The sequence below is a fragment of the Erythrolamprus reginae genome, chromosome 1 (assembly GCF_031021105.1).
Source record: "Erythrolamprus reginae isolate rEryReg1 chromosome 1, rEryReg1.hap1, whole genome shotgun sequence".
In the NCBI taxonomy this organism is placed as follows: Eukaryota; Metazoa; Chordata; class Lepidosauria; order Squamata; family Dipsadidae; genus Erythrolamprus; species Erythrolamprus reginae.
In genome coordinates this window covers 71,908,832-71,923,244 of record NC_091950.1, presented here as the reverse complement: position 1 = coordinate 71,923,244, position 14,413 = coordinate 71,908,832, and the positions used below count along the sequence as shown (strand labels likewise).

General features: G+C 36.5%; 1 protein-coding gene across 7 annotated transcripts in view; it reads right to left on the bottom strand.

Annotated features, from left to right (window-relative positions):
* The window catches only part of RALGAPA1 (Ral GTPase activating protein catalytic subunit alpha 1), a 141,094-nt gene that overhangs the window by 108,105 nt on the left and 18,576 nt on the right, over window positions 1-14,413 (bottom strand). For all 7 annotated transcript variants that reach the window (XM_070755479.1, XM_070755460.1, XM_070755496.1 and 4 more), the window contains exons 9-16: window positions 13,780-13,988; window positions 13,276-13,515; window positions 11,836-12,027; window positions 10,348-10,485; window positions 8,446-8,594; window positions 7,560-7,689; window positions 6,555-6,792; window positions 4,138-4,299 (exon numbers count right to left, since the gene is read on the bottom strand). In XM_070755479.1, the coding sequence (XP_070611580.1) occupies window positions 4,138-4,299; window positions 6,555-6,792; window positions 7,560-7,689; window positions 8,446-8,594; window positions 10,348-10,485; window positions 11,836-12,027; window positions 13,276-13,515; window positions 13,780-13,988 (1,458 nt within the window). The remainder of the gene's footprint in view (window positions 1-4,137; window positions 4,300-6,554; window positions 6,793-7,559; window positions 7,690-8,445; window positions 8,595-10,347; window positions 10,486-11,835; window positions 12,028-13,275; window positions 13,516-13,779; window positions 13,989-14,413) is intronic.

Below are 14,413 nucleotides of genomic sequence, written 5' to 3'. Positions count from 1 at the left end.
GCGCCGCCCGCCCCCCCGCGCTGTTGCTGGGGCCGCTTCTCAGCTGAGAAGCGGCCCTGGGGTTTCCCCGCGCGCGCGCGCGCGCCGCCCGCCCCCCCCGCGCTGTTGCTGGGGCCGCTTCTCAGCTGAGAAGCAGCCCTGGGGTTTCCCCGCGCGCGCGCGCGCGCCACCCGCCCACCCGCGCTGTTGCTGGGGCCGCTTCTCAGCTGAGAAGCGGCCCTGGGGTTTCCCCGCGCGCGCGCGCGCGCCGCCCGCCCCCCCGCGCTGTTGCTGGGGCCGCTTCTCAGCTGAGAAGCGGCCCTGGGGTTTCCCCGCGCGCGCGCGCGCGCCGCCCGCCCCCCCGCGCTGTTGCTGGGGCCGCTTCTCAGCTGAGAAGCGGCCCTGGGGTTTCCCCGCGCGCGCGCGCGCGCCGCCCGCCCCCCCGCGCTGTTGCTGGGGCCGCTTCTCAGCTGAGAAGCAGCCCTGGGGTTTCCCCCGCGCGCGCGTGCCGCCCGCCCCCCGCGCTGTTGCTGGGGCCGCTTCTCAGCTGAGAAGCGGCCCTGGGGTTTCCCTGCGCGTGTGCCGCCCACCCGCCCACGCCGTTGCTCGCGCCTTACCGGGGCAAGAGGGGGAAGACCCAGGGAAGCCTCTGCCCGGCGGGGAAACTCCACCATCTACGCATGCGTGGAAGGGCACGCATGCGCAGATGGTGGAGTTTACTTCCGGGTTGAAAACTCGCGATATAGCGTTTAGCGAAGATCGAGATCGCGAAACTCGAGGGACCACTGTACTTCAGTTTCACATGTAAGAGATACAATATTTTATTTTCTCCTCAATATTCAACTATGCTTGCTCACTCACATTCAAGTCCAAAAGTGGTGTACAAATTGATGAGTGTAAGCAACAGGAGTACTGCTGACTCAAAGCTACTTTACAAATTTAAAAAATGAACACATTTGCCTTCTACACTATGTTTGACTTTCAGATAAATACAAGCAAGTTTCTATATTGGGACTTTTCTCAGCTATATTTTGAATGTTCTTGAAAAATTATCTCTGAAAAATTATGTTTCATTAGAGCATGCAGATTAAAGCAAACGTCTAAATATTCTGAAGACTGCAATGCACTGAACTGTGCAAGCTAAAGGACATGAACCTCCAAAATAGCCATATCTGATCCACAAATCCACTTATTTCCAGCTCTTTCACTCATATGTACACCTGACAAAATCTGCATATTATTTTATCTGATTTTATATCAAATGTGATTCTTTTATGACCTCTGTAAGTATTTATTCTATGCCTTCTCGTTATAGCCTAACAACTGATGTTGCAAATGAAGAACACTTGACCATTATATGTGATAAGGAAGACAGAACACTGCCTGGTGAGGGTACCAAGGTATCAAAGTACCAAAATGTTCTTTCAATCCTTGAAGAACTATATTGTCAATTGGTGATTAACACAGTATATTAGTTTGCATCAAAATTTAGAAAAGAGACACAAAACTACATTGCAAGTTGGCTTTGGTCCTATAGAAAAATAAATTATAGTTGGAATAAATAAATGGGAATATGCAAAGCAGGTAAACAAGGCACTTTATTACATGCAGGAACATAAAGGAAGCAGTTCTCTGAACTGTTAAAGCAGACAAGATAGATGTTTCCCAGATGTTTCTGCAGATGTGTGTTTGCATATGCCCTTCATTTCAAGCGGGCCCAAAATAAATTTTTGACAGTGTTCAATGCACATGAATGCCATGAAAGATTCAGGTGCTTTAATGATATGAAAAAAAAAACTTCTCTCATCCATGTAGCATGAGTCACTTCTTCTGAATTATTTTCAGAGTCCTAGAAATGTTTCCACAGTGATATTAACAAATAATTTTAAGATTAAATGTAATAATATTACATGTTGTGGAATTAAGGTGCACTTCCCCCCTTAAAAGAAGTTGAAAATTTGGGTGCATCTTATATCCCGAAAGTAGCTTTTCCAAAGTTTTTTTTCAAGATGCTAAAAGGTGCTACGAGTCAAGGATCTTCCGTGATTTGCTCTTTTTATTGCTTCTCTCTATCAGCTACGGTTTAGAAGCTGTTTTTTATCTCTCTCAAAACCAGTAAACTAATGTGCTGAAGCTGAACAGAATAAGGATGCTAGCCAGATGAATACCTGGTAGACAGAGTCACCTTCCCACTATTTTCCTCCCCCAAAATTAAGGTGCATCTTATACTCCAGTGCATCTTATATTCTGAAAAATACAGTATATGTAGATCACATATATTTTTTAGAAGTGCTGCTCAAATATTTTAAATTTAGGTATATAAAATTAAGGAAATAACCTCAGGATATCTTTCTTCTTTATGCTTATAGAAAAGAACATTTGGATACAGCTATTTATAAATTGCATAAAGTATACCAGTAAAAGTGATTATGAGGTCATTTCTGAAATTAAAATAAGCTATTAAATATATAAAATGAGATCTATTTGGGATTTGAAACTAATTTTGTTTGGTAAAAATGGAAGGTGATTGAAACCCAGAAAACTAGTCCTGTTCATTTAAATTTTCTGAATGTTTTGGATTAGAATTCATGCCTTAGAATGATGTTTAGTCTACAATTAGGTTAAAAAAGGTTAAGCTTACAATGAATCACTGGAGCTCTGAAGCCTTTTCAAGTCTTATGCTTAGATGCCAGATACTGAATTTAAGACTACTGATATGCAAAGCATATAAGGACCCAAATTGTTGGGGGAAACATGCTGACTCTGTAAACTGCTTAGAGAGGGTTGTAAAGCACAGTGAAACGGTGAAGATTACTGGCCTATCCTATCATATATTCCCTTTCATTAAAGCTTACAATTTCTTTCTCATCTTTAGTCACATGGATATTACAATTGCCTAGTTGATAAACTGCTGTCTGCTGTGCATTTCAAATACTTTAATTTTAGACTGAGGGTTGAAGACAATACTATGATAATCTTGCAAGTTATTATAGTAATTTCTTTCAATTCTTCCTTAGTTTTCTAAATATACTATAATTTGATGTATTCATTAGACTTTGCTAACCAGCCCATATTTCCTCAAAGTTTTTTATGGTTTAGAGCTCTTAAACCCTAGGGAGAAAGAAGACAAGTGGAAATTTAATATTTAAATCTCTAAGTGTGCCTTCCTAGAAAGCAATTTTGGCTAATTCATTTTAATACAATACAGGTGAAATGCTTAGCGTAAGATAAATTTGATTACAAGTGAAATGTTGAACATGAAGAGAATTGTTAAATCATATATCTTATAATTGAGCTTCCTATCAATCTATTTTAATGATTTTTAAAACTTAGTCTATGTATCTGTAGTTTTCAAACATTAGCTAGAAAAAATATGGTAACTTTATGATCTGTCTATTTGATATGTTAACAATTTGCAAAAAGAATCAGGATTTAGTATTTTCTTATTATTTTTTGCAAAAATAAACATGTTACCTAAAACTATTAATAAAAATGCAAGAACAATAATGAGCATATCATTAAACTGTTGTTTCTGGAAAATGCTTATTAGAAATGCATTAAAATTAGATTCTCCTAAAAAAATTTATATTAGGTAACAAAGCACTGATCTCTTTATCAAACTCAAAAGATAAAAGCATTCATCAAATTCAAAATGTAAGTAACTTCTGCAATTAATTGCACATTTTTAATCTATGGTAGTTTTAAACACTTTAAAAAAAACCTCTTTTCATATTAGATGTTAATTATATTTTTATTTTCACAATGAAATTTTGTGACTGAGACTAAGACTTCATAAGAAGGCAAAATAAAAACTAAAAACGTATTACCGAATTCAGAAACTTCAAGACGTATGTATAACAGGCATTTTTAAAATGTCAAAGCTAAATACTAGCTTTATTAGTTTGATGCAAATATACTGGTTTATATACCAGAATATAACAACTACATATTTAGATACATCTGTTAAATAATCTTTGTTTTGCAGTGAGAACTGTTTCATCCAATATAGAGCATAAAATTGGCTAAAATATGCACATTATATAAACACAATATAGATAAAACATATGCAGTTAATCATTTATGTATGGTTAGAAGTATTTAGCCATTATTTTTTATTTTAATTTTGCACCTGCAGTATCTATATTTTCTGTAACATACCAACTGTTTTCTGTCGCACTATACTTCTGGCCTTTTCTGTTCCTGGAGATCCCGTAGTTGTTGCACTGCGCTGTCTCATTGGGGCCTGCCCAGGTTGATCACGGCTCCAGCCTTTCGAAAATGATTTGTCCACAGATGCTTTTTGAAACTCATGTCCAATACCTGATATGGGAGCATTCACACATCCACTGAGAATTATGTATGCATAATAATTTAGAATGACATTATAAGAAATGAAATGCTATTATAGTAAAAGTTTAATGAATATTTTGACTCAATCACACATTTACTAAACTATACCCAAGAAAAATAAGAAAAATAAGTTCCTCACAATTAATAAGGACACTTTGAGACATATAAACAAAACTCCTCCCTTATATATAAATCTGCTATGTCTGTCTATCAGTTCAAATTTGAATATATTCTTATAGCAATCCTGTAAGGAATGTTTTCCCCCCTTTCTACAGTGTACAAAGTCTGGTTTGTACAAGTCTGCAATGATATATGCTTGTTCGAATGTGAATGAATGATTTTTAATGTTCCAGGGTTTTTAGAATGGGTTTAGAATAGTTAATTATATTAATTGGATTTTAATAATTTATATTGTATACTGTTTCTGATGTGTTGTGAGGTGCCTCAGGTCCTCGGAGAGCGGCGGCATACAAATCCAATTAATAAATAAAATAAATAAATAAGTTTGATTTGGGAGACTACGAAGTAAAGAGACAAGGCAGGAGCAAAAATTTTAAAAGTTTATAAAACTTTAATATCCACATAATCTGTTAGTGGCAAAATTTTGACCTAGCCAAACACTTATTACATATACATATAGTCCTTGACTTAGTCCTTGGAATTATAAGCCCACAATTTATATTGTCAAGTGAAACATTTGTTAAGTGAGATTTGCTCCATTTTACAACCTTTTTGGGGCCAATAGTTAAGTTAATCACGCGGTTGCTAAGCGAATTTGGATTCCCCATTGACTTTGCTTGTCAGAAGTTTACAAAAGGGGATCACATAACCCTGGGATACTGCAACCATCATAGTCAGTTGCCAAGTGCCTAAATTTTGACCACGTGGCCATGGGGATGCTGCAACAGTTGTAAGCAAGGATGAAATGCTCCAGGTTTGCTCATGCTTGTCGGTCGTCAGAGAGCCGGTCGCAAAGGGAGCACGAGGCTCTGCCCACCCACTGCCATTTGGGTTCTTTTACCCTCTGCGTATGCACAGAACACTTTACGCATGCATAGAGGGTAAGAGAACCCAAATGTCAAAGTCCGGACAGGTGGGCGGAACCTTGCATTCCCTTTGGGACTGGCTCGCTGATTGACAAGCAAGAGCAAACCAGGATCATTTCACCCCAGTTGTAAGTATGAAAAATGGTGAATACTGTAAATCACTTTTCCAAAGCCATTGTAACTCTGAACGGTCACTAAATGACTGAAAAGTACAGTTAGTTAAGGACTAACTGTATTTCCCCACAGTGTATGTTTGCATAATCCAAACTCAATTGAAGATTCTGATCATTCCTGGTTATAGTATGCAAAAGCAAAGAACAGAGGTAGGGAAAACCCAACCCAAGCATTTCAGGCCCGTGGAGCAATGAAACACTTGTTTATGTGGCTATGCAAGTGGTAAAGGCTCATACTGACAATGATTCAGAACTCAGAGCTCTTAACATTGTATTTCCTGCTTAGGAAAACATTCCATGGCAAAGTGTAATCCTCTCTTTCCTGTTTTGATTACTTTGCATAGCAACCAAGAGTGCTTATACACGAGCAGATTCAATTTCTTCATAAAATTGTACATTGTGTAAAAATTATGGCTTGATTTTAATGAGGATTTCACTTTCTTAAAGCCAGACTAGAACCTGAAATACTACTTTCTCTTGCTGTTTGAACTCTGCTGATCTCGTGATTAAACCTTCCAAATGAATGGGAACATGCCCTAACTTATTTTATTTTTAAAAAGTAGATTACAGAATGATGAAATTGCGTATATTTTATCTAGACAGTTCCCGCCCTAATGGCATTCCAGAAGGCCTTCCTTACAGACCTGGCTGCGATCCCAGATCTTAGGGCAGGGTAGATTGTTAGATGTGTTTGTCATATATTTTGAAGTTAGTGGTCTAGATTTGGCATTTTGTTCACTTCTCTTACGGTATTTTTTATTGATCTTATTATATTTATTATTATATTGTGAACTGCCCAGAGTTGGTTTGGAGTAGGGCAGACCAGAAGTCAAATTACATTAAAAAGGTATCTAAAATATGGTGTGTATTATTATATTTATTTTATATTAGTAATATATTATGTAAAAAGAGATGTTTCCTTAAAGGAGAACCAGCTCTGGACTTATTTGTTTTGGGATCGCAATTTTTCAATCATATTAAATCATACCTGAATTATGTTACTTACCTTTGCCCTTATGCTTTTTTTGTTTCTGCTCACTTAATTTGTCGAGTGGTAGATCACTGAGGTCCAAGCTGTAGAGGTTTCTAGCCAATACTTTTGTCAGAGTTTCCATAGTTAATGACCACTCTGTGGCCAACTCTTCCCAATATGTCAGTGATGACAATACTGCTAAAAGGTCATCCCAAAGTTCTCGGGAAATGTACACATTTAAATTTGCTTTGATCCAAGCTACAATAAGAGTCTACAAAAAGAAATAAAAAAGGAGGAAAATAAATATTTTTTAGCAGAACTGAAATCTCTGTCATTTTTTATTAAAGTTATGAAAGCTGCATAGTTAATTAGCTGTGGAAAATGTTTTGATGTGAGTTGATAATATAGCTTGAGTGTTTTTACCTCTTTGCATATCTCCCTTCCTGCTACATCATAAAATGTTGCTAAGGATTTCTTTCTCTACTAACTTTTTCTTCTTTTGTCTAACTACCTTCCTCTTTAATAACTTTCTTGCCAAAACTCCTTTTTTTCACTTAAGTTCATTTTTCCTCTCTGTCTTTCAACATTTACCTTTCCTGTATGGTAGGGGAAAATAAGCTATCCTTGCATATACAGTAGCTTTTTGGAGGAGTTGAATCAGCCTCCGCATACTATGTGTCTAAGTCTAAGGAATTGCATTTGTTTTAAATGTGCATTAATGACATGTAAAACACAAAGCCCCTCACCTGAATGACACATGCCACCAGCAATTGTTTTATTTGATGTTGCTAGGTATGTGGCTTATTTTTTAGCTCCATTACAGATAATTAACTATTTTTATGTAAAGGAATCAGGAGAAATATTTAACGCTGAATATATTTCATCTAGTGTTTCTGTAAACTCAGACCATAAGATAAATTAGTCTGAAAACTAACTTATAAGAACATAAGTAACTAATGATTTCCTACAGTAGACAAATGCATAAAAGACCTCATTTATAATATTTGAAAAGTAAAATATTAAAATGTATTAATTTGCCTGAAAAAGAGGACCAGCAAGTCTTCCTGCTAAAGTTAAATTCTTTCTTCCTTGATACTGTAGAAAAATTTGAGATGGTATTTTCAATACTGATTCTGTTACTCGGAGCAGCACAAGCAGCATCTGTTCCCTGCAAAACAAAATTAATTAGTATTACTTAAAGTCAAATAATTAACTTTATTACTCTTCAGAAAACAAAAACAAACCAAAAACAAAGATATACAGTGATACCTCATCTTACAAACGCCTCGTCATACAAACTTTTCGAGATACAAACCCGGGGTTTAAGATTTTTTTGCCTCTTCTTACAAACTATTTTCACCTTACAAACCCACCGCCGCCGCTGCGATGCCCCACCTCTGGACTTCCGTTGCCAGCAAAACGCCCATTTTTGCACTGCTGGGATTTCCCTGAGGCTCCCCTCCATGGGAAACCCCACCTCCGGACTTTCGTGTTTTTGTGATGCTGCAAGGCAATCCCAGCAGGGGAATTCAGCAGCACAAAAAGGGGCGTTTCGCTGGCAAAGGAAGTCCAGAGGTGGGGTTTTTCATGGAGGGGAGCCTCAGGGGAATCCCAGCAGCGCAAAAACGGGCGCTTCAGCTGGCAAAAGGGGTGAATTTTGGGCTTGCACGCATTAATCGCTTTTTCATTGATTCCTATGGGAAACATTGTTTCGTCTTACAAACTTTTCACCTTAAGAACCTCGTCCTGGAACCAATTAAGTTTGTAAGACAAGGTATCACTGTACATGCTATGAAGTAAATTATCTCAACTTTTTCAACTTCCAATGATTATTTATTAACATTATTATTTATTTTGATTTGGGAAGTATTACACTAAGTGGGAAAGAAGTATGTGTTATATTATTAAAACAATAATACTTTACCAGGTTTTCTTGTCCATTGTCACTTGTACCACCATATAGCGGTAGATATTAAGAATGCGTTTACACATATCTGTATGCTCATCTAACAAACTTTTAATCTCATTTGCTGGCTCAAGAAGAAATATATTTGAGGAATTTGTTATAAACACCTATAATTAAAAGAAATAAAAACAATTATATTTAAGAAATCAGCTAAGTATTACCACATTGATTATAATGAGGAAACAAATTCATCTGGATTAACTGAATAAAATCTAATTTTTCAATGAGTGAAAAAGACATTTCCAAAACAAATATCAAACAGAATTTTTCAAATTCATAATGGTTGGGTAAGGGTTAGGGTGCCTCTCCTCCTCATTCAAGAAAGTAAAGACTCTTGAAACTTGGCATTTCAAAAGGAACCTTTTATTGAATTGGAGCAATAGCAGGATGATAGAAAATCAGAATCTATGATGCCTCAGGCAATAGTTAGAATTAAGGAATTAGGAAACCCCTCCCAACAGTCCGATGTGGATTCAGTCAATCTACAGGTGTGAAGATGTTGTTGTACTGACCGTTTTGTGAATGCGATAAGGGAACTTTCTCATGGTCATCCTTTGCCCACTTTCAGCCAATGTAACCCACATGGCCCTCCCTCTCCTTACATTCCCTGAAAAGTTTAAAATCCCAGGGCTCTTAGGCACCAGGCAAAAGGTTATAAATCAATAAGGCACAAGATATAGGGGATAGAGCAAGTATATAATATAAAGTGACCCAGCTCACCCACTTCCCCTGAAGAATGGCAGATCCACAGATCTGACAGGTTGTCTGAAACACAGAGAGTGAATATGTGCTGATATTTTGGTAGACATATTGCTAGAAACTCAGTATGTTTAGAGACAACACATTATCATAAATCACCAGGGTTCAATCATATGGAATGTTCACAACCAATTGCTAGCCACTAAGTAGATAATAGTTGATAACTTTTCTTCCTATTTAAATTATTTTGATATTTATTTGCAGTGTCTCCTTATAATTATGGGGAAACAATTGTTAAATTGTACCAGGTTGCTGAACTCTACATGTCTATTTTATGATTTGGCCCTTGTTTTTTAAAAACTGTTAGGAAGAACACAATTTCTTAGGTAGATATTTCTCATTTGAAAGGAAAAGTACAATTGGAATTTTTGTGCTGTCAAATTTTTTAACATTATTAAATTGGTATTAATGAGACAAATTCATTAGAACAGGGCACTGAAACTACTGACCCATCGTCCAGATGTGTCATGTGCTGGCCACGTCCACATGTTGTTTAGTGAAGGGGAAAAAAGTCCCACTAAGTTATGTAACACTGCTGTGATGACATTTGACAACCTTGCCTTAGATGGATCATTTCTATTACTAATTGATGAAGAATTCTGACATTTTTATCTTATTCATTCATTGTTCCAAATCTTACTCCTGTATTTTGGGAGGTTCCGATACTTTCGTCATCCTTCCAATTACACTTCATATATAAGGAACATCTTTATGCCATTCATAATACTTTTTCTGGTTATTTTATTTTTTTCTTTTTTCTATTAAAGGCATTATGCAAGCGTTAAATATTTTGGTTTGCAAACTGTATTTGTCAGCATTATTTATTAGTGATCTCATGATTATTTTTAGCAGGGGAAGTAATCTGATGCCATATTGAAGTAACAGTTTGTATGTGTCCCGTTCTTAAAACTTTGTACCGTAATTCAGATGTTCACCATAATCTCATTTCATCAGAACATGCAAGAACAACAAAACAAAATAAATAAAGCTTTTAGTCTTAGTATAAATTGCATCCATTTATATTCAGGAATTATGCTTGCAAAAAGCACAACAAAGAACACTGGAAAATGTTATGTAGGAAATAAAGAAATAGATGCTTACTTGTAGTACGGCTTGTATTCCAGCCCGTATATCTTGTTCCAGGTTGTCCAGCTCAGATGTTTTATAGGGAACTTCCTGATAACAACCATTTCTTGTCCAGTTTGAATTTCGAATAGGACAGGAACTACCGTTACTTTCCTAAAACAGGGGTAATTATTTCTTTCCAAATATCCAGAGAGATACATAATATACATATACAGTTTACATTTATTTGCTGTTCTGAATTCTCTCTGATTAGCAGTGTCCGAAAAAAACATTTGTCTCTTAAAATTATCAGCATTCAATAAACGTACCTATATAACAACCCTCAGCTTCCTTTGATGAAATATTCAGATAAATAGCTGGGTAACATCTGTTTCAACCAAGAATTCTTCCAGTAATCATAATCTAACTATCATTGTACATTTTGTATTACATTTCTCTTGGACCTAACTGTTTATAAGTAAAGATAAAGGTTCCCATCGCACATACATGGTACATACATTCATGGTAGTTGCTCCTGATTCTAAGGGGCGGTGCTCATCTCTGTTTCTAAGCCAAAAAAACAGTGCTGTCTGGTGACAATACCGTTGTCACGTGGCAAGCATGACTAAATGCCGAAGGTGCATAGAATGCTGTTACCGTCCCACCAAGGTGGTTCCTATTTTTCTACTTGCATTTTTACATATTTTCAAATTGCTAGGTTGGCAGAAGCTGGGGCAAGTAACAGAAGCTCACTCCGTTAAGCGGTGCTAGGGATTCGAACTGCCGACCTTCTGATTGACAAGCTCAGTATCTTAGCCACAGTTTATACTGTATCTCATATAGACTGTGCAAATATGTTTGTGATTAAGAGCAGGACCTCATACAATTAATGAAATGAATTGTGATTTTCAATTTTAATTCATCATAATAAACTCTGTTGTCCCTTCTAGGAGAAAACTCCAATGCTACTGGCACCATCAAACTTCAATAATGTACCGGTACTTCTATTATAAACAGTGATTACATTTACGCTACCATATAAATATTTTTTAAAAAAAATGTATTTATCTGATCACATAGAGAATCATGAAAATCTCATGGCCAATCATATGTAAACAGAATTAAACATCCCTGGAGATTAATTTGCACCTTCCCCTCTTCTTGAATAATTGGGTTTTATTTAAAAATTATTATTATTATCAGTTCTGGGAACTAAAACATGTGGAGTAAAGATAAACCGTGAACATAATGTTTTACTGTAAGAATGGTTAAAAAATTTCAAGTGCCCAAATACATCGTTATTCTTTCTCACTTAATCTTCAAATGAGTTTGTTACGTGTAAAAACTGTATTGTACATATTAATCCTCTTTCCTTTTCTTTCTAGGAACAAGTTATATAAGGTAATTTTACACTTGGTTCTCAGAAATTTCTTTTATACATTTACTTAGATGTACAATGAATGAAGATGCTGTTGCATAAACATGGAAAAAGAGAAATCAAAGAATGATTTCAGATGTTTTTACCTCTTCTCTTTCTTTGCCTTTCTCTGATGAATTATGTTCTGCAATGTTTTCATCACTGTCTATGTTCAAAGATATAACAATTTCTTCTGGTTCTTTCATAAATAATGGCTTTTCCTCTTGTTGAATCCATTCTTGATACACTTTAACCACTTTTCTCATTGCTGCTGCTTCACATATTGGTAATAAAAATGCCTAATTAAGAAGAAAATGACTCATAAGATAGATTATGGAACAAACTTCCTATTACAGTTACAAGGATTGTTTGGTTTAAATTTAAGGTGTTCTGTTTAAAAGCCACTGAATTATTTTGGTGACAGGAACATACACAAGATATCATTTTCATTAGAAATTCAAAATCACTCAATTTCTTTTTAAAATAAATATAAGAGCAAAGAAGCACAAAAATCACAAACTGCCCCCCAGTTTAGCTATTTAATTATTTATGTCTACATTTATAAAGACCTCTAGAGGTCTTAGAAAAGCAGAACTCAGAGGCCTCTGAAGGGGGAATAATGAAATCAGGATCATTAGAAGTATTATTCTATATTGTTTTTTATTGATGATGTGTTGTGAGCCGCCCCGAGTCCATGGAGAAGGCGGCATACAAGTCCAATAAATAAATAAATAAATAAATAAATAATGCTGGTGAAAACACCATTTCTAGATCCCACTGACTGGACAAGTCCTACCAGTTCCCCATCTCCCCTTTTTAGGATACTGGATGAAACAGATTATCTGGTCTCCTTCTAGTCAGGATTCAGGCCTGGTTATGGGACAGAAACAGCATTGGTCACACTGGTGGATAATCTCTGGTGAAAGCAGAATAGTGGTAGTGCCTTTCAAGCTCTTCTTGACCGCTCAGACGACATTTGGCTGCATACAGGATTTGGGGGTGGACAGCACAGTCTTCAATTGGTTTGGCTCCTTTCCAATCAGTGTTAATAGGGAGTGAGAGATCTAGCACTGGGCGCTCTTTTCTGGCATGTAATATGAGGCCACTAGGTGAGATAATCCATCACCATGGATTGAAGTATCAGTATGCTGATGATATTCAACTCTATATCTCCACCCAATAGCCCAGGTAATGTTGCTGCTACCCTATTCAGGTGCCTGGAGGATGGGAGTGGAGGGAGGGACAATAGGCTTTGGCTTAACCCTAGAAGGATTGAATGACTTTGAGCGCATAGATCTGTCATCCCTATCCAATGATCTGGTATATCTACATCTTCAAAATTTTGTGATGTTATCATTAATGTATTCAGTTCAGGGAGATTGATACAAATTATTGTAAATTGAGATTTTTGCCTCTGACCATCTATTAATTAGCAGTATAATGAAATAAATCTACATTTGTGAACATTATGTAAAACACAGAACAGATTCTATGATAAACATTGATCCAAACATGAATGCTTTTCAGAAACAAAGGATTATTTTTACCTGACGAAATATTTCTGTGAGAAAGTTAACATTACTTCTTTTAGAAGAAAAAACTTTTCGGACTATTTCAATATCTGTAAGATGCTCCTCATCAATACTGCAAAGGCTGGAGGAACTAGGTTCTCTTTCAGTCAGTGTGCTTGTGTTAGAATGAGATTGTTCGGTTTCTGGATTTCTATCAGATCTATCAGTGGCATCACTTTTGCTGTCTTCTCTGGACGCCAACGTAGCAGCTGCTCTCTGAAACAAAAAATGAAATGACAAATAAAAAGATAAGCCTCTTTTTTGGAGAAGGCTGATAGGGAGAAAGGAGGATATTTTAATCATTTATTTCCAGTAGCAAAGCTTTGAACTAGTCTCCCAGCTTAGTTCACATTACAGACTGCTCTCCGGATAAAAGAGAGGGATCCTATTTGTCATCTAGAATTATTTGGAAAAAAGTGAGAATAAATAGGATCAGCTTTTTTCCCTATTCCGTTGATCACATCACCTTCTTGGTTCTACCTGAATATTCTTTGGCACAATTTCCCCTTCCATTCCAGGAATCTGAGGTCCTGCAGGTGGTTTTGACTCAAGCCAGAAAGACACCAACCATCTGATGACAATAACGCGAGCTTTAAGGAAAGGTTCCTTTGTGCAATATACTGTTTCGTTTGTTTCAGCATCTTTCTTCATGATTAAGTAATGTGGCTTTGGTCTCATCTGAGGCATATCTGCAGAAGAAACAATAAGATGCAAAAGATACCAAGCCAAAGTTAATTTTGGATTACTATTTACCTAGGTATGATCAAAAACAATGGCTAATATATAAAAGCTTCAGTGCAAACATGTTATAATCCTGCAGTAAATAGGAATTGAGCTAGGTGATCTCCAAAAAACCTTCCAATGCTTCTATGCTACAAAACACAAACAAATGATTTCATTTATTTATTCAATCTGTATCACTTTGCCCACCTCAAAGTGACTTCAATTGTTTTCTTCAAAGGATATAAATATATTTAACAATATAGTCAAGTTTGAATATTGTGATAAAAATATAATATAAAAGACCAAAAACTGCAATTGTATATAGGTATTTAGGACTGTGTTTAGATGAAACTAACAGCACAATTTCCAAGTAAATATTTTGGGTTTCTGA